Source organism: Salvelinus sp. IW2-2015, linkage group LG15 (assembly GCF_002910315.2).
Source record: "Salvelinus sp. IW2-2015 linkage group LG15, ASM291031v2, whole genome shotgun sequence".
NCBI classification, from domain to species: domain Eukaryota; kingdom Metazoa; phylum Chordata; class Actinopteri; order Salmoniformes; family Salmonidae; genus Salvelinus; species Salvelinus sp. IW2-2015.
The window spans coordinates 15,681,523-15,703,252 of NC_036855.1; the positions used below are offsets into that span (position 1 = coordinate 15,681,523).

Sequence of the window (21,730 nt, forward strand, 5' to 3'; positions counted from 1 at the left end):
TCCCTGTGCCCAAGAACACTAAGGTAAGCTGCCTAAATGACTACCGACCCGTAGCACTCAGGTCTTCACCCATGAAGCGCTTTGAAAGGCTGGTCATGGCCGACATCAACACCATTATCCCAGAAACCCTAAACCCACTCCAATGTACATACTGCCCCAACAGATCCACAGATGATGCAAACTCTATTGCACTCCACACTAGAGGTCGACCGATTAATCGGAATGGCCGAGTAATTAGGGCCGATTTCAAGTTCATAACAATCGGAAATCGGATTTTTGGACACCGAGTTGGCCGATTATATTATATATATATATATATTATATATATATATATATATATATATATATATATTAGAGGTCGACCGATTATGATTTTTCAATGCCGATACCGATTATTGGGGGACAAAAAAAAGCCTTTTTCCGATATATATATATATATATATATTATATATATATCATACACACACACACACATTTTTGTAATAATGACAATTGCAACAATACGGAATGAACACTTATTTTATTAATATAATACATAAATAACACACACACACAGCTCTGAAGTGACAATGATACTGAAGAGTCTGCTTAGGAGACAAATACTCTCAACTGTTTGAATTAAAATAGAGTTTAAGTTACCTGTGATGAATGTTGAAAAACAAAAAACCTTAATTTCTATATGCAGGAAATCCTATTTTAATAATTGGGCATGGTAAGAATTGACAACCAAAGTGCGAGTCATAATTCCCATGACACCTAGCAAAATCTGAAGAGCGGTTCCTTCATTTGTTGCATAGGATATTTTTAGATTCACTTAAAATAAGGTCTGTGTTTCGTGTAGGCTTACATCACCGTGCCAATTTATAACTGTGTAGATATCCATAGGACAAGGTAACTCTGATCAATATTGGCTAAATATAAGCGAAGATAAAAAAAAATTGTAGAGTGGATTTATGAAAATATGTTGACAAACGTTACCTTATCTAGTGAGATTTACACGGTATCAAAACGTCGAGGCGGTTTAAGCCTGCATGAAAACACAGACATTATTTGAAGTAGATCAAGACATTCTCTATGGAAGACATGAACGGTAAAATAACGAAGGAACCCCTTTCAAATTCAGCCACAAGTTATTACAGGAATATAACGCCGTCGACTATTTCTCTGTAAACCATAGACCTTTGGCTAATCCGGAAACTATCACCTCGAAAACAAAACGTTTATTCCGTTCCGTATTTTATCTAACGGGTGGCATACATGAGTCTAAATATTCCTGTTACAATTGCACAACCTTCAATGTTGCATATTACGTAAAATTCTGGCAAATTATGTTCGCAAAGAGCCAGGCGCCCAAAATGTTGCATATACCCTGACTCTGCATGCAAGATGACGCAAGAGAAATGACACATTTCACCTGGTTAATATTGCCTGCTAACCTGGATTTCTATTAAGCTAAATATGCAGGTTTAAAAATATATACTTGTGTATTGATTTTAAGAAAGGCATTGATGTTTATGGTTAAGTACAGATTGGAGCAATGACAGTCATTGATTGATTGTTTTTTATAAGATAAGTTTAATGCTAGCTAGCAACTTACCTTAGCTTACTGCATTCGCCAACAGGCAGGCTCCTCGTGGAGTGCAATGTAATCAGGTGTTAGAGCATTGGACTAGTTAACTGTAAGGTTGCAAGATTGGATCCCCCGAGCTGACAAGGTTAAAATATGTCGTTCTGCCCCTGAACGAGGCAGAATGTCTTAACTGACTTGCCTAGTTAAATAAAGATTAAATAAAAAAGGTTGTGAAAAATATATATATATATATATAAAAATAAAAAAAATCGGCGCCCAAAAATACCGATATCCGATTGTTATGAAAACTTGAAATCGGCCCCGATTAAATCGGCATTCCGATTAATCGGTCGACCTCTAATATATATATATATTTTTTACACCTTTATTTAACTAGGCAAGTCAATTAAGAACACATTCTTATTTTCAATTACGGCCTAGGAACGCTGGGTTAACTGCCTTGTTCAGGGGCAGAACGACAGATTTTTACCTCGTCAGCTCGGGGATTCAATCTTGCAAACTTACGGTTAACTTAGTCCAACGAGAATATTTAGACTTATGGATGCCACCCGTTAGATAAAATACTGAATGGTTCCGTATTTCACTGAAAGAATAAACGTTTTGTTTTCGAAATGTATAGTTTCCGGATTCGCCATATTAATGACCAAAGGCTCGTATTTCTGTGTGTTATTATGTTATAATTAAGTCTATGATTTGATATTTGATAGAGCAGTCTGAGCGATGGTAGGCAGCAGCAGCATTCATTCAAACAGCACTTTCGTGCGTTTTGCAAGCAGCTCTTCGCAAAGCTTCAAGCATTGAGCTGTTTATGACTTCCAGCCTATCAACTCCCGAGATTAGGCTGGTGTAACCGATGTGAAATGGCTAGCTAGTTAGCGGGGTGCGCGCTAATAGCGTTTCAATCGGTGACGTCACTCGCTCTGAGACTTGGAGTAGTTGTTCCCCTTGCTCTGCAAAGGCTGCGGCTTTTGTGGAGCGATGGGTAACGATGCTTCGAGGGTGGCTGTTGTCGATGTGTTCCTGGTTCGAGCCCAGGTAGGGGCGAGGAGAGGGACGGAAGCTATACTGTTACACTGGCAATACTAAAGTGCCTATAAGAACATCCAATAGTCAAAAGGTATATGAAATACAAATGGTATAGAGAGAAATAGTCCTATAATAACTACAACCTAAAACTTCTTACCTGGGAATATTGAAGAGTCATGTTAAAAGGAACCACCAGCTTTCATATGTTCTGAGCAAGGAACTTAAACGTTAGCTTTTTTACATGGCACATATTGCACTTTTACTTTCTTCTCCACCACTCTGTTTTTGCATTATTTAAACCAAATTGAACACGTTTCATTATTTATTTGAGGCTACATTTATTTTATTGATGTATTATTTTAAGTTAAAATAAGTGTTCATTCAGTATTGTTGTAATTGTCATTATTACAAATTATTATTATTATTATTATTATATATATWTTTTTTTWAATAAATCGGCATCGGCTTTTTTTGGTCCTCCAATAATCGGTATCGGTGTTGAAAAATCATAATCGGTCGACCTCTACTCCACACTGCCCGTTCCCACCTGGACAAAAGGAACACCTATGTGAGAATGCTATTCATTGACTACAGCTCAGCGTAGTGTCCTCAAAGCTCATCATTAAGCTAAGGACCCTGGGACTAAACACCTCCCTCTGCAACTGGATCCTGGACTTCCTAACGGGCTGCCACCAGGTGGTAAGGGTAGGTAACAACACATCCTGACAGCCTGATCCTCAACACGGGGGCCCCTCAGGGTCACGTGCTCAGTCCCCTCCTGTACTCCCTGTTCACTAATGACTGCATGGTCAGGCACGACTCCAACACCATCATTAAGTTTGCTGATGACAACAGTGGTAGGCCTGATCACCGACAACGATGAGACAGCCTATAGGGAGGAGGTCAGAGACCTGGCCGTGCGGTGCCAGGACAACAACCTCTCCCTCAAAGTGATCAAGACAAAGGAGTTGATTGTGGAATACAGGAAAAGGAGGACTGAGCACACCCCCATTCTCATCGACTGGGCTGTGGTGGAGCAGGTTGAGAGCTTCAAGTTCCTTGGTGTCCACATCACCAACTAACTATTATGGTCCAAGCACACCAAGACAGTTGTGTAGAGGGCATGACAAAACCTATTCCCCCTCAGGAGACTGAAAAGATTTGGCATGGGTCCTCAGATCCTCAAAACGTTCTACAGCTGCACCATCGAGAGCATCCTGACGGGTGGCATCACTGCCTGGTATGGAAACTGCTCAGCCTCCGACTGCAAGGCACTATAGAGGGTAGTGCGTACAGCCCAGTACATCACCGGGCCAAGCTTCCTGCCATCCAGGACCTCTATACCAGGCGGTGTCAGAGGAAGGCCCTAAAAATTCTCAGAGACTACAGCCACCCTAGTCATATACTGTTCTCTCTGCTACCGCACGGCAAGCGGTACCGGAGCACCAAGTCTTGGTCCAAAAGGCTTCTCAACAGCTTCTACCCCAAGCCATAAGACTCCTGAACAGCTAATCAACTGGCTACCCAGACTATTTGCATCCCCACCCCCCATATTTTACACTGCTGCTATTTTCTGTTTATTATCTACGCATAGTCAGTTTAACTCCACCTACATGTACATATTACATAAACTACCTTGACTAACCGGTGCCCCCACACATTGACTCTGTACCGGTAGCCCATGTATATATCTATTTTTTACTTAACACTTTCTTTTTTACTGCATTGTTGGTTAAGGGCTTGTAAGTCAGCATTTCACAGTAAGGTCTACACCAGTTGTATTCGGCGGATGTGACAAATAGAATTTGATACGATTTTATCAGCATTCAGGGCTCAAACCACCCAGTTTATAATTCCTCTTAAAACCTCCCTGGGATCGGTGTCCCCCCCGCGGGACGGTTGAGCTAAAGTAGGCTAATGCGATTAGCATGAGGTTGTAAGTAGCAAAAAAAATCCAGGGCATAAGACATATCTGATATGGGCAGAAAGATTCAATTCTTGTTAATCTAACTGCACAGTCCAATTCACAGTAGCTTTACAGTGAAAAAATACCATGCTATTGTTTGAGGAGTGCGCACAATTATGAACTTGAAAATGTGGGCATTTGGGCAGTCTTGATACAACATTTTGAACAGATATGCAATGATTCATTGGATCAGTCTAAAACCTTGCACATACACTGCTGCCATCTGGTGGCCAAATACGAAATTGCGCCTGGGCTGGAATTGATCTCTTGAATTTAAAAAATTTAAAAAATATATATATTTTTACCTGATCTAATGTGTTATATTCTCCTACATTAATTTCACATTTCCACAAACTTCAAAGTGTTTCATTTCAAATGGTATCAAGAACATGCATATCCTTGCTTCGGGTCCTGAGCTACAGGCAGTAAGATTTGGGTATGTCATTTCAGGCACAACATTTTTTTTAAAGGGTCGGATCTTAAAGACACACAGCAGATCATAGGTGTTGTTTACGTCGTAGATAGAAGCAGGCTATTGGCTGCCATAATCACGAGGGGTATGTACGGTTGTTCTGATTGGTTCCAAGTTTAGCAGTTAGCTAATTTGCCTGAGCAGACAGTGTTGAAATTTACTTTTTCTGTGAAAATTTGATTTTTATTTAGCTGGCAACAAATTTTACAGTAATCATCATAAGAATATTTAATTGTTATATACAAAAGAAATTAGCTCCTCCCTCCACGTAGATCGATCAACTTCACTGTTTTTGGCGTCGGCCCACCACATATACTGATTACATGTAATCAGTTACTCCAACTCTGCTGCTAACTACAGGCAAAGTGGTTCAATCTAGGCTTGGGCGGTAAACCGTATATACAGGGGTATTTAGAAAAAGCCACAGGATGGTTTTCCAATACCATCAAAACTATTTATTTAAAGTTTTTCAATACATTTTAATATTTATATCTACTTTCTAAGTTTATACCTGCAGTCAACATGTGCAATACTTTAGGAAATAAAGCAGATTGCATTGTTCATTTCACCTGTCACATTATGAAGCTGTTCCCCTGGAACAGTTGAGCCATTCACGTAATATCGTATAATGGCTTATAACCAGAAGTCAAAGTGCTCTGGATGAGTCATCTGTAGAGTTGACATTTTTTCCCTGTGTTTCCTATCAGTTAAATTTTTTATTCATTTTTCTGCCCTCTGCTCCATATATACATGCTGCTCTTCCTTCAGAAAAGCATGCTTCACAACTTTGTTCATTTGCACAATTTCTGATGTTTACTTTCGCTTATAAAAGTCCACACTTAGTAAAAATGAAATGCCTCTATAACTTTATGTGCTGGATTTCCCTGTCTTTTCAATTAGTTTCCGTTCATTTTAGCTAATTTACATTCTGTACTATATGCCGGGTAATACCATAAATCCTGAGATGAGAGAAGGACATTTTGAAAATCTGGATACCGCCCAAACCTAGTTGAATAAAAAATCTAGATTTTTTTCAATCTCTGTTTAAAAAAAACATGTTCTCTCTAAATATGTTCTCTCTAAATATGCTTAGTTGTACAAATGAAGTCAAATACACTGCATTTCAAACAGTCAGCAATAATCTAATGAATTAAGGGCGTGTGAAATTATACCTAGGCTAAATTATTATTTTTTTCACCTTTATTTAACCAGGTAGGCTAGTTGAGAACAAGTTCTCATTTACAACTGCGACCTGGCCAAGATACAGCAAAGCAGTGCGACACAAACAACAACAGAGTTACACATGGAATACCATAGAAAAGTCTATATTCAGTGTGTGCAAATGAGGTAGGATAAGGGAGGTAAGGAAATAAATAGGCCATAGTAGCGAAATAATTACAATATAAGCCTTCCACAATCACAAGACCTATTAATAATTTTGTCAAAATAGTTTAACCTGCTTTTTTTTCAATAATAACTGATCTGGCTTTCAAGTTGGTCTATGAAAATGCCCTTTTTGTTAGATATTTTACCAGAACTATGCATAATGCACATTCACCTCTTGTAGCGGGCATAATAGAAAATTAACACAGGTCTTAAAAACAATCTCTCAAGCACAAGCCCACGTGCTAATGAGTAACCAGCTAATCTTCATAGGGATCTTCATATTTCGACTTTAGCCAACTTGGATCTATTTGCTAGCTAACAAGGCAGAACAGTTGAATTGTTATGAACACGCCCTTCTTTCCATCCGTCTCCAACTTTTTGAACAGCATGCTAACCTGTCCACTTTGTTCAGATGTTGAAATCAAGCGGCCTACCTTATTTCTCAGAATGAGAACGAGTTGCCAATTCCTTAAATAATTTTGTTTTATGCTTATTGCAAATTTATGAAACAGACTAGACAGCTAGTATAACACTTTTTGGCTAAAATGCTGCTAGCGGTACATGGTACCGCAATGCTGTGTGCCACAAACAGTAAATGCATTGAAGCGTATAAATTCCTCTTCTCGCCTGCCTGAGCAAGTTCTGTCTGATTCTGGCATCATAACTCAGAAACAATGGGATAAGCGATGCTTTTAATCATCATTTTATCTCGGCAGGCTTTCTATTGGAGAGAAACGGTGGTTTAATTGACCCTGGTCAGTCTGGCAGAGGGTCAGTCAATCAACCGTTCTTCCCTCTGCCAGCCTCTAGCTGACTCGATGGTTAACCCATCAACTTCCAGTGAATCTTTGTTTTCATTTCAACAATTTATTATCTGTGATGTGCTACATGCCTTGCTTAAGATTGGAAAAATATATATATTTAAAAAAATATCCACTTATATGCTTGATCCATTTTTGCGGCAACTCTGATTGCTGAATCATTAACCCATATTTTTAACCTGATGATTATACTGGTACTATCCCCAAGGTTTGGAAGGCTGCCCTTCACAAAGGGTGACCCTTGTAACCTAAATAATGAATCACCCTTTTTCTAAACTTTCTTGCCTAGCTAAAATATTAGAATGCGATTACTTCTTAGGTAAGATCTTTCTTATCTTTGAAATGTACCACACGGTTGGCCAGGCTCTCTGAACTACAGTCTGTATTCATTGTATTACAGAAACAATTTATCTGAAATTAGTATTGAATGCAGGTAAAACTTAGTATTCACTGAGTGTACAAAACATTAAGGAAACCTTTCCATGACATAGACTGACCAGGTGAATCCTTGTGAAAGCTATGATCCCTTATTGATGTCACCTTATTGATGTTAAATCCACTTCAGTCAGTATAAATGAAGGGGATGAGACAGGTTGAAGCAAAATTTAGGAAGGTGTTCTTAATGTTTGGCGGACTCCGTATATGTTGTTCTCTAGAGCGCATAAAAATAACTGACTGACTAATAAATACACCCCAGGGTCGGATTCCATTGCAAAACGTTGTGATGGACTCTCCTGGGGTGCATTCCTTATGCAAATTCTGTTGCTAAACGTTTTGCAACAGAAACAGTTTACTCCAAATGCTCTTCAACATCATATAAAAGCTGTTGTGTTTTTAAACGGAAGTAGTGGTTCTTTTTAAATTGTATGGATTCCACATGTTGCAATTCCAATCTGAGTAATCTGCGAAGTGCTCCGCACAAATTGCACATCTCAATTATCGATTCTTTCCTGCTCTAAAGTGGAGAAGTCTGCATGGTTCTTTCTTCCAGACGCTGTTGCAAAACGTGTCTTAAACAGAAGCAAATGGAACGGGGAGGAAACCTAACTGAATTTGTCCAATTGAAACTCCGTTTGGCTTTTAAATTGTAAACGTTTCCGTAATGAATACACCCCGGAACTCAACAGCGTTAGGATTAAACGCTTCTGTTAACAGACGAAACAGAATCGGGTGTAATGAATACACCACTGGTTTTYGTTGCAAAACGTTTTCCATTTGAAATACACGACTTTAGAGCACTTTGACTTCATACCGGGGTTGGTCGTAATTGTAAATAAGAATTTGTTCTTAACCGACTTGCCTAGTTACGGCTCTGGTCCACGCGCATGCGCACTCATATTTTGGAGGAATTAGAAGGCGCGAATAGAGAAATGTTCTGAATAACTCTAGCAGCGTCTTTACTTTGGTAATTAAGTTACCTACGTTTACTGAAGCCATTTCCAAATGAATGTCCCCAAATGTGGTGATTTATTGAACGATTAATTCAGGGCGACCATGGAAGCGCTGCCGAACGATGCCCTGTGTCATTGCTAGCTAACATTAACTGACTAGCTAACGTTATTTGAATGACCTACGTTGACTAACCACTAACTTAACTGATATTTAAAGTAACCAATGAGCACAATACATAGTTTAAACCACTGTACTGTCGATACGCTAGTATCAACATGTTTTTAGTCCTGGTTTATCTAGCTGTTAGCTTGATAACTAGTGTTACCTAGCTAACGTCAGGTCAGCTTACCTGAAACTGGTCAATGGCTTTCAGAGGCTCTGTGCAGTTGGTCAGTGTTTCTTTTAGATCCTCGCCATTAGATATCCCAAGCTCAGGCAGGCCCGCAAACATTTTCTTGTGTGTACAATAGAATTAGCTATATTAATCAAATAAACACAGGGCTAAATAATACAATACGTTCATGAATGAATGACTACAAGTTCCCAACTTTGGTTCTTCTTGACAAACCAAAGCTTATGAATAAATAAAGATGGTTCAACTGTGGCAGTTTACCCACCAAAAAAGTCAGTTCCGGTCTGCATAACTGAGCGTGTATCCCACAGACGCCATAGCAGCTGGGTCTGGTCTACTTAGGGTGCATTCGTAAATTGTCTCCAGTGTGTCAGAGTGCGCCGCTCTGGGTCGTTTGTAAATTCAGATCGCTGTTAAATGATCAGTTTAGAGCGCACACTGGACGCTCTGACGGAGGAGAAGGGTTGATCCGAGAGTTCTGACCTCACAACGGCAATCAAACACCCAAGCTCACTGGCTAAAGTTGGCTAGCTTGCTAGCTAGCTACTTCCAGACAAACAAGAGAACACCTCACTGACCATGTTACTCGCCCAAGCAGAGTTGGCTTGGCTGTTTTCATGTTATATATCAAATTGTATTTCTCACATGCGCCGAATACAACAGTGAAATGCTGACTTATACAAGCCCTTAATCCAACAATGCATTTTAAGAAAATGCACACAAAAAAAGTAAGAGATAAGAATAACTAATTAAAGAGCAGCAGTAAATAACAATAGCGGTGCTATATACAATGGGTACCGGTGTCGAGGTAATTGAGGTAATATGTAAATGTAGGTGGAGTCATTAAAGTGACTATGCATAGATAATGAAAGTAGCAGAAGCATAGAAGGGGGGGCTATACAAATAGTCTTATGGCTTGGGGGTAGAAGCTGTTTAGAAGCCTCTTGGACCTAGACTTGGCGCTCTACCGCTTGCCGTGCGGTAGTAGAGAGAACAGTCTATGACTAGGGTGGCTGGAGTCTATGACCATTTTTAGGGCCTTTCCTCTGACACCGCCTGGTATAGAGGTCCTGGATGGCAGGAAGGTTGGCCCGTTGATGTACTGGGCCGCACGCACTACCCTCTGTAGTGCCTTGCGGTCGGAGGCCGAGCAGTTGCCATACTAGGCAGTGATGCAACCCGTCAGGATGCTCTCGATGGTGCAGCTGTAAAACCTTTTGAGGATCTGAGGACCCATGCCAAATATTTTCAGTCTCCTGAAGGGGAATAGGTTTTGTCGTGCCCTCTTCACGACTGTCTTGGTGTGCTTGGACCATGTTAATTTGTTGGTGATGTGGACGCCAAGGAACTTGAAGCTCTCAACCTGCTCCACTACAGCCCCGTCGATGAGAATGGGGGGATGCTCGGTCCTCCTTTTCCTGTAGTCCACAATCATCTCCTTTGTCTTGATCACGTTGAGGGAGAGGTTGTTGGTCTTGCACCACACGGCCAGGTCTCTGACCTCCTACCTATAGGCTGTCAACTTAATGATGGTGTTGGAGTCGTGCCTGGCCGTGCAGGCATGAGTGAACAGGGAGTACAGGAGGGGACTGAGCACACACCCCTGAGGGGACCCGTGTTGAGGATCAATGTGGCGGATGTGTTGTTACCCACCCTTACCACCTTGGGGCGGCCCGTCAGGAAGTCTAGGATCCAGTTGCAGAGGGAGGTGTTTAGTCCCAGGGTCCTCAGCTTAGTGATGAGCTTTGAGGGAACTATGGTGTTGAATGCTGAGCTGTAGTCAATGACTAGACGCATTCTGTCTCCGAGAGATTAATGTACGTTGGTGCGAAAAGTGCAAATCAATCCCAGAACAACAGCAAAGGACCTTGTGAAAATGCTGGAGGAAACAGGTACAAAAGTATCTATATCCACAGTAAAACGAGTCCTATATCGACATTACCTGAAAGGCCGCTCAGCAATGTCCTATGTTTCCGATGAAACAAAAATAAAACTGTTTGGCCATAATGACCATCGTTATGTTTGGAGGAAAAAGGGGGACGCTTGCAAGCCAAAGAACACCATCCCAACTGTGAAGCACGGGGGTGGCAGCATCATGTTGTGGGGGTGAGACATAGTAGCTGTGTGGCCCCCTAGCAAAAGTCAATATATTCAGTTTGACTTCCTAGTTTTATGAGTCACTCACCTCAATGTTCTCCTGCTCAACAGTATAAACATCTATGTTTTCTTTCCTTGGAATGTCTCTTTCTTGTTTCTGTCTTTGACATTTTCTCTGAGCTCTTTTTGTTTCTGCAAGCTCACTAAATGTGGGCCTTTTTACCACAGGCTCGGCAATCCATGTCCTTACACCAGCATGCAGAGATGCCTGATGTCCCACTTTGCCACTGCGGAAACGTGTGCCTTGATTTCCCTGTCTCTGATTTTCAGTTGCAATTTTCCTGATGAACTCAACTGCTGAGCCTCTTCAGCAGCTAGTTCCATTGACACACTGACTTRTGTAGCCTATACTGTAGGCTATTTATCTTTTAATGCAGTCATCTAGGTTTTTCATTTGAAGCATATTTTTATCCTTCTCTTGTTTGTAAAAATTGGAAAGACATTGTCAAATTGGTATTTGTAGTCAACTTCGTTGGGAAATTATCGCTGATCACAGAGAGACAGATTAACATATTGACTATGTTTAGCGGAGATCGTCTTTGTATAAAGTGATGCAGTAGCGGAAAAACACATCTAACGACGCACTTAGCTGTTCTACGAGTGGTCTGAGGCAGTCGGTAAATAACGACCCACTGGGAACCAGGTAGCCTAGTGGTTAGAGCGTTGGGCCAGTAACCGGAAGGTTGCTGGATCGAATCCCCGAGCTGACAAGCGGAAAATATGTGATTCTGCCCCTGTTTCCCGGGCGCTGAAGACGTGGGTGTTGATTAAGGCAGCCCCCCGCACCTCTCTGATGCAGAGGGGTTGGGTTAACTGCGGAAGACTCATTTCAGTTGAATACATTCAGTTGGACAACTGACTAGGACAACTGACTAGGACAACTGACTAGGACAACTGACTAGGACAACTGACTAGGACAACTGACTAGGACAACTGACTAGGACAACTGACTAGGACAACTGACTAGGACAACTGACTAGGACAACTGACTAGGACAACTGACTAGGACAACTGACTAGGACAACTGACTAGGACAACTGACCCTTTCCCAGGGGAGGATGGCTCATAATAATGGCTGGAATAGAGCGAATTGAATCAAGCTCAGGGGCATTGTTAAATTGCCTGAAACCTTTCACTCTCTGACATGTCTTCATGTCAGAGAGTGTTAAATTTGAAATTACTTTTCAACTCCACATTGTACACATCCATAGTAATCATATTATAGTAGGCCTACTGTATTTGTGGTTCATTGTATTGCCTCTGTAATGGGGAGTATACATTACCGGTCTGGGAGCCTTAGAGAGCATTGTTTCCACAGTTTTCCTGAATGAATCGTATTCTATTAAATGGGCCACAAAATAAGTATTACATTGAGACTCTGCTGCAAAAATATGACTAACAATAGCTTGGGTAAGAATTGCAAWTGTGATGCACAACTCTGAAATGTRCGGCAATGCATATCATCACCACTTTAGGAGTTCCACCTGCTCCTTTGTGTTATGAGGGAAAGCAACATTAACATTCAAATCAAACTGTGGATTTCAAAAACAGGGATTACATTTTGAGGAACCGCAAATTGGTGGATGGACCTCTGATAGAAACCTAACGTTATTGCGCTCGTTTTATCCAGGCTATGTCGTGAAGTAATTGGCTACAGCCGCTCATCGACAGGTGTATGCAAATTTAATCAGTATACTTTCATTTTCCCCTAGTAAATCTGAGAATATATAAAGAACGTTATAACCATGAATAGTGGAGTTTCCCTCATGTCTTCAATCGGGACAACGACCAGTATAATCCCTGTTATTCCCATTAGCAGGATAACCACGGGCGGGGCTATGACTTGGTCGTATCGGATACTCATGGGACTGCTGCTTCTGACAGAGACCGAATCAGTTTCTGATGCCAACAATAATAATATTAACATGCATAAGATTAGCATGCGAACCCTTGCACGAGTGAAGTGCAAGGTTTGTGTGGGAGAAAGTGCAGATGTGGGTTTGGCCAGATGTATTGGCCTTTCAACACCTGACCTGATTACAGGAGGAGTTTGTTTTCTTGTCGATGGACACCCAGTGGTGAAAATCGGTCAGTTTTCTATAGCCTATTGACTCTATACCAGGGATGGTACCTTAACTTCCTCGGGAGAATAGATTATTGGATTGAATAACAGTGTTTAATAGAATGAAAGTCCTAATGAGAAATGAATATAATTATGATTTGGATATTCACAGAGGGTGAGGAATATGTATTAAATGAGAATGCTAATTAAAACAGGTTTTATGTCAAGTGTACAATGACACAACTACCATGATAAACTAAACCGCTACATGTTCTAAAGACCTGCAAAATGCTTCCTGTTCCCCATGAATGTTCTTATTCACAAGACCAGTTCCTTCAGTGGTTGACACTCATTATATTTTGTAATTCATGCAGATTGTCAGTCAGCTATGGTGTAATGATGCCCTGCAGTTGATCTGAAGCTACAGATGTTTCCTCTGGGAACAATAGACATAGAGTGAGAGTGAAATCTGGAAGGACACACACACATAGACACACACACACACACACACTACACTGTGCTGCCATTCTTTGATATTTTGACAATATTACAGCAGGACCACACACACGCTCAATGTAAAAAATCCCAGCTTGCAGATAACGTTCTGAGAACCATATCCCACTGAGCAAAAACTGGTTGAATCAACAATGTTTCCACATAAATTGAACCCCCAAAATCAATGTGATGTTGAATCAAAACTATTTGGATTTGCAAAAAGTCATCAATGTAAGGACATTGTCTTTTTTTCGCATCAACTTTTAACCTAAATCCAATGACATGGTGAATTTGTTTGTTGATTTTACATTGAATCCACATTAGTTGACAACTCAAGCAAATGTAAATCAAAACTAGACGTTGAACTGATGCCTGTGCCCAGTTGGGTGTTTCTTAGAGCTTGGTGAGAGTGTGGTTGTCCTATGGTTATTTAATATATTTTATATATTATATATTATATTATATTTAATATGTGCAGGATAGTTGCATGGCTTTGAAACATTCTCTGCATATTTAAGGAACTTGACAAAAAAACATTTTGTTGGTATTTCCTTACTTTAACAGAACGTTTCCTAAAAGTTCAAACATGGTTACATTTAATTTACATTTTGATCATTTTCAAGGAACGTTCTCCAACTGGTTTGACATTGGGAACATTCTSAAATAGTTCAGAGAACATTAAGAAAGAACGTTCTTCTGTGGGAATTTGAGTACTTCGGCATAACATTTCCTACGGGTTTCCTCATGGTTCTATTTAAAGTAATGTTCACACACTGTTCTGTGAACGTTAGAAACAGTGTTCATCTGTGAGAATTTCAGTACTTCAGCATAATGTTTGCTATAGGTTTCTTCATGGTTCTATTTATAGTCATGTTCTCACATTGTTCCAAGAACGTTAAGCAACGTTCTTCTTCTGTGGGAATTTCAGTATTTGAGTATAATGTTCCCTACAGGTTTCCTCACAGTTCTTTTGAGTCATGCGCTCAAATTGTTCTGAGAACGTTAAGAAAACTTTCCATAAAAAAGAAAGAAAACTTTAGTAATGTTCAGAGAATGTTAAAACATTCTCAGCAGCAACAAAAATCTCTCTATCTTAAGTGTGTTCGGGTGTGTTGGCCGCGCCCGCTAATTGGTCACACCTGATCTTAACGAGTGCTTGCTTCATTTGAAATAGGGTCGTTTTGAATAGACTAAAATTTTTAGTTTATTATACAAGGTTTGTATAATTTTTTTTAAAGCTGKCATGCTAGCGCCATCCTGGTGGCTCAGTGGACTAATTCCGAGGATAGAGAACAGAAGATCATAGGTTTGAATCTCACTGATTTTTAAATGTATTTATTTCACATTTAACAAGGTAGGCCAGTTGAACAAGTTCTCATTTACAACTGCGACCTGGCCAAGATAAAGCAAAGCAGTGCGACACAGAGTTACACATGGGATAAACAAACTTAGTCAATAACACAATAGAAAGTCTGTATACAGTGTGTGCAAATGTAGTAAGATTAGGGAGGTAAGGAAATAAATAGGCCATAGTGGAAAAATAATTACAATGAAACACTGGAGTGATAGATGTACAGTAGCTGGTTGAGTATTGAAATGTATAAGGTGTTTGTTACTCTTTATATCTTATCATATGCTATCTATTCTCACCTCAGATGCATGCCTTAGATGCCATTAAAGGAACAATGAAGATTAATCAGGTTATCAGTCTCACCAGGCCAGATAAAATACAAGGACATTACTTGTCTGTGCAAGAAGGATGGTGGCATGTTGGACTATCCTTGTTTTCAGCTCAAAGAGGCAACTCTGGGTGACACTGTAGCATCTAACCAGCTCCCTGCGTCTCATGACAAGGCTGACACCACATGGTGACCTGGCACCATTGAACTTAATCACGTAAGGGAGTGGTGTGTTGTCAATTATGACCATGAAGGATCCCCTGGCATCATCATGGATGTAGAGGAACATAACATTAAGGGGAAGTACATGCACGGAATGGCATCAACAAATTCTTCTGGTCAAGTCCAAAGGAAGATTTGTTGGTACTCAGTTACATTGTCAAATATCAAGAATTTGTGTAATGTATTTTAAAGAGTAAGACACAACCAACACCACACAATTATAAACTTGGATAAAATATCAATACATGTCTCAAATTAGAAAGATATAAATTAGATGAAGTTGTCAACCCCTGATCTGTTTCACCTGTTCCTGTTGTCTCCACCCCCTCCTGGTGTTGCTTATTTCCCCCAGTGTATTTTTAAAGTTTATTTTACCTTTATTTAACCAGGTAGGCTAGTTTAAAACAAGCTCTCATTTGCAACTGCGACCTGGCCAGGATTGTCACGGTTGTCGTAAGAACGGGACCAAGGCGCAGCGGATGTTGAGTTCCACATATTTAATTCAAAGAGAAACTTAAAACAAAATATATCAATAAACGAACAACTAACCGTGACTATGTGCTGCACAAACACAAAACAATATCCCACAAACACAGGTGGGAAAAATAGCTACTTAAATATGATTCCCAATTAGAGACAACGATTACCAGCTGTCTCTAATTGGGAATCATACAAAACACCAACATAGAAAATATAAACTAGAACACAACATAGAAATATTATACTAGAATACCCCCTAGTCACGCCCTGACCTACTACACCATAGAGAAACAAGGGCTGTCTATGGTCAGGGCGTGACAAAGATAAAGCAAAGCAGTTCGACACATACAACAACACAGAGTTACACATGGAATAAACAAACATACAATCAATAATACAGTAGAAAAGTATATATACAGCATGTGCAAATGAGGTAGGATAAGGGAGGTAAGGCAATGCATAGGCTATGGTGGCGAAGTAATTACAATATAGCAATTGAACACTGGAATGGTAGAATGTGCAGAAGATGAATGTGCAAGTAGAGATACTGGGGTGCAAAGGAGCAAGATAAAAAAATAAATACAGTATGGTTGATGAGGGAGTTGGATGGGCTATTTACAGATGCGCTATGTACAGGTGCAGTGATCTGTGAGCTGCTCTGACAGCTGGTGCTTAAAGCTAGTGAGGGAGGTAAGAGTCTCCAGCTTTAGTGATTTTTGCAGTTCGTTCCAGTCAATGGCAGCAGAGAACTGGAAGGAGAGGCAGCCAAAGGAAGAATTGGCTTTGGGGGTGACCAGTGAGATATACCTGCTGGAGCGCGTGCTACAGGTAGGTGCTGCTATGGTGACCAGTGAGCTGAGATAAGGCGAGGCTTTACCTAGCAGAGACTTGTACATGACCTGGGTTTGGCGACGAGTATGAAGCGAGGGCCAGCCAACGAGAGCGTACAGGTCACAGTGGTGGGTAGTATATGGGGCTTTGGTGACAAAACGGATGGCACTGTGATAGACTGCATCCAATTTGTTGAGTAGAGTGTTAGAGGCTATTTTGTAAATGACATCGCTGAAGTCGAGGATTGGTGGGATGGTCAGTTTTACGAGGGTATGTTTGGCAACATGAGTGAATGAGGCTTTGTTGCGAAATAGGAAGCCAATTCTAGATTTAATTTTGGAGATGTTTAATGTGAGTCTGGAAGGCGAGTTTACAATCTAACCAGACACCTAGGTATTTGTAGTTGTCCACATATTCTAAGTCAGAACCGTCCAGAGTAGTGATGCTGGATGGGCGGGCAGGTACGGGCAGCGATCGGTTAAAGAGCATGCATTTAGTTTTACTTGCATTTAAGAGCAGTTGGAGGCCACGGAAGGAGAGTTGTATGGCATTGAAGCTCGTCTGCAGGTTTGTTAACACAGTGTCCAAAGAAGGGCCAGAGGTATACAGAATGGTGTCGTCTGCGTAGAGGTGGATCAAAGAATCACCAGCAGCAAGAGCGACATCGTTGATGTATACAGAGAAGAGAGTCGGCCCGAGAATTGAACCCTGTGGCACCCCCATAGAGACTGCCAGAGGTCCGGACAACAGGCCCTCCGATTTGACACACTGAACTCTATCAGAGAAGTAGTTGGTGAACCAGGCGAGGCAATCATTTGAGAAACCAAGGCTGTTGAGTCTGCCAATAAGAATGTTGTGATTGACAGTCGAAAGCCTTAGCCAGGTCGATGAATACGGCTGCACAGTAATGTCTCTTATCGACGGCGGTTATGATATCGTTTAGGACATTGAGCGTGATGCCATGCCATTATAAAAAAGAAATGTGTTTGCATGAATGACTAAACAAATTAATTTCCATGTGTAGTTAGAGTTCAAAACAGTTAAAGATGCACTATGCAGAAATCACTCCACCAGTTCATGATTGCTAAAATTCTTATAGTTTGCTTATTTTCAGTTTGTGACAAAACAAGCAGTCATTGTGTAGAGAATCATTGTACCATCTAAACCGCTGTGAAATACTGTATATTTTCAGTAACCCAAAATATTATATTTTCAGCTGTTTGAAGCTGGCGTACAAAACAGAAAGTAAAAGATGCAAAAACGTAACTTAAGAACAGGAAGCATAGAAATAGTGCACATTGAACATATCTACTGTTTCTTAGACTTGCTTTCGATCAGAATAACAGCTCTATAACACAAATTCCTTTGTGAATTTGGTCAGGTTGCCCAAAAAGTTACATATTGCAGCTTTAAAGCTGTCATTCTCATTGAAAGCAATTCTAAGAAGTGGTAGATCTGTTCCATGTGCGCTATTTCTATGCTTCCTGTTCTTAAGTTTCATTTTTGCATCTTTTACTTTCTGTTTTATACACCAGCTTATATTTTTGGTTAAGGAATATATATTTCAAACCGGTTTAGATGATTCTCTACACAATGACGGCTTGTTTTGTCACATAAACTGAAATTAGGCAAACTATTCTAATTTTTGCGAGCAGAAAATGACGGAGCGATTTCTGTATATTGCACCATTAGACCAAACTAAGCTATCAGTGTTATCCAGTCTTATTGAAACATTTTCTCAAAATGTTTTTTAATTACCTTCAAATAACCTATAACTTCCATTCTCAGAACATAGTAAAACCTCCCAGGAAAACTTTCAGGGAACTATAGTAAAACATTCTCAGAACCTCCCTTCAACCTAAAAATGTTTGTTCTCAGAACAGGCAACATTTTCACTTCCGTTCTCAGAATATAAAAAAAWATATATATTTTACCGATCAGAAAAGCTATGGGTTCGTTCCTAGAACAAATGGAAAACCAAAGACTTACTTTCCCACAACTTCCAAGGAACCAAATTTGCTAGCTGGGATGTTTTTGTGAAATGATCATTAGGATGAAGTACACTATAAGTCACCCTCTTGAGGTACAATGGTGTCATCACAACTTGTTTGGCGAATCGGGCAAAATTGTGCTGCATAAGAATATCAAGCTCATTGACATATTTTGTTTTTTGAACGATGATGCAAAACGTCTACACTTGTTTGGTACAAATGTCTTACATGTTTGTTGTCTGCTCTGTACTTGATCTCTCTATTGGTCAGTTTTTGCTGCCCTGAAACAGTGGAATAATTCAATATCGAGATCGATATAAATGCTAGACTGTTGAAAAAGTTATGACCTAAATTCTTTGTCATATGTAACATTTTACTGTCACTTTATTTAGCTCCATTTGAAATGTTTCTCTAATTTGAACCAGTGGAGGGTGCTACTCTCTCACAATTCCACGTGAGGCAACCTACAGGCATATCCTGCTCTATGCCTTGAGAAACAATTACCCAACTCTGGTTAATTCAACCACAACTGAACCAGCAGTAACCCACATTCCATGTCTATCTGTCTTCATTGGTGTCCATGCTTCTTTCAACAGCAGAGACTGTGAGACTAATCATCCATCAATATAGCATGGCGACTTGGGTTAAATGCAGCTGTCAGATTGATACAAATTAGGCAAATAATTCTGCTCATCTGCTTGCAGATGTCAAATAATTCATTTTCAAAGGAGTTTGATTTTTTTTAAACCAATAGAATGTCACACCTCCCGGTGAGCCAGTTACCTMAGGTTGTGTTTGTTGAGGTTTCATTTTGATGAAGAGGAGCTGCGCTTTCTAGTCTGTCTTCAAAGGTGGAATTAATGTGTGGTTACAGTAGATTGGCATAGGTAATTTATAAGATTGTATCCGGGTAGACTCAATAAAATTAAGTGAAAACATTGATTCTGATAATGGTCCTTGATGTTGCTGGTAATAGATTGTGCTGCTTGTGGATGATCATATATTTTTTTTGTCTTATTTTTTGGTCAAATCAGTTACATTGATGCAAATGCATCGATGTGACATTGTAACAGTTGCAAAATCCTCACTAACCAAGATATTTCCTGTATGTTACACTATGTGTGGTCTGGTGTAAAGGGAATTTCACAATATTATTTAGGAGCCAAATTAGTTTAATATATATATACAGTATGTTTGATGTGTCCCAGAATATCCAGCAGTACAACAGAATCTAGCCAAGCCTCCCCCGATGCTTGCGCTCCATTCTGACCAAGACAGTGTGTGGTTTGGCGTTCATGCCGAACTGTAGATGACACTGGAGCTGGTGACATGCACTGGAGTTGGGTGAGGGGTGAGATGCACAGTGCTTGATTGCCTGAACAGAGCAGGGGGACAACACAACACAAATGGCGGAGAGGTGAAGAGGTTAGGAACATAATTCTGAAATGCACAGATAAATCAAGAGTGTCCAGCTAGTCAGGCAGGGCCTCTCCTCTCTCCTGCAGGGCCAGCTCTGGTCCAACCACCAACCACCTGATGTTTCCTTTCCAAACACAATACTGTCAATGTCCCATCCCCCGGGCCTGGTAGCAGGGCCCTAAGGACCTACACAGGCTGCTGCTGCACATTGGAGGGCCAGGGCACCAGCAGGGCATTCACACCTTGTTAAGTTTTACAACTTGTGCATTTGTCGACCCCAGTCCTCTATTGCCCCTTTGACTGAAGCAAGCCTTTGAAGTGACCTTCTCCATGCAGTAGGGTGATAAAGAAAGTCAGGGTGAAGATTCTCCCTTATGGATGTGAATGATGCAACATTGACGACATGCATACATCATATCGGCAACTGACGCAGGCAGACAAAATATAGTATAGGTGACAATTGTTTGCCACTTACAAAAATAAATAAATACAATTTATAAAAAAGTTAATCAACCAAGTGTAAGAAATGATGTCAATACTCTACATTTGTCCAAATAGCATACATTTAATTAAAACACAGATAGACAAAGGTAGTTTTATCTAYCGTAACAACTACATAAGGCTGACACTTTGATGAATAGTCACTTATAAGTGACGCATACAGTAAGACAGGGAGCAGAACTAACAGAGATATTGCATGCCACACATGTTAAGCTGTGGAATCTTTGTGACTTTTAGAAGGTTCATCACTAAAGTCTACAAATCCGTCTATTGTATGCTGGAATTTACAGTGAAAAAGTGTTTCTGTTTAACTTCACGGGTTCTATGTAGGACATGATGTCAGTTGACGTCAGTTGTGGCTTGCATGGATTGCTTCACTTATGTTCTGAAATTCTTTCCCTTTTACCTGTACATGAGAGACTGTTGTAAATTGCATGAAGGAATGCCTATTCAAGTGATTAAAGGAGGTGAAAACAGGTGATATTGTAGAGTAGGGGGTACTTGGTATGTGAAGACTGACTTCTTGAGCAGGGGAAAGAGTGAAACCCCAGCCATATAGGTGAAAGTATGAACCTAAAAAAGCAGTGTATAAGGCACCTTTAATCCTCCAGCACATGGCCATCGTTTTACATGTTCTACTGTTATTTGTGTCAACCTCTCATCACTCACAAAGTAGTTTGAAATGGTATCCTGGTCAAAATGGCCTCAGTAAAAACGTATCCTGGTCAAAATTGCCTCAGTAAAAAGGTATCATGGTCAAATTGGCATCAATTCAAATGTATCCTGGCCAAAATGGCCTCAGTAAAAAGGTATCCTGGTCAAGATGGCCTCAGTTAAAAGATATCATTGTCAAATTGGCCTCAGTAAAAAGGTATCCTGGTCAAAAT

At 40.3% G+C, this 21,730-nt stretch overlaps 1 protein-coding gene across 2 annotated transcripts in view; it reads right to left on the bottom strand.

Annotated features, from left to right (window-relative positions):
• The window catches only part of LOC111974812 (negative elongation factor B-like), a 29,615-nt gene extending 20,111 nt beyond the window's left edge, over window positions 1-9,504 (bottom strand). For both annotated transcript variants that reach the window (XM_024002818.2, XM_024002817.2), the window contains exon 1: window positions 9,004-9,504. In XM_024002818.2, coding sequence (XP_023858586.1) covers window positions 9,004-9,105 — 102 coding nt within the window. In that variant the 5' untranslated portion in view covers window positions 9,106-9,504. The remainder of the gene's footprint in view (window positions 1-9,003) is intronic.
• Window positions 9,505-21,730: the final 12,226 nt, after the last annotated feature.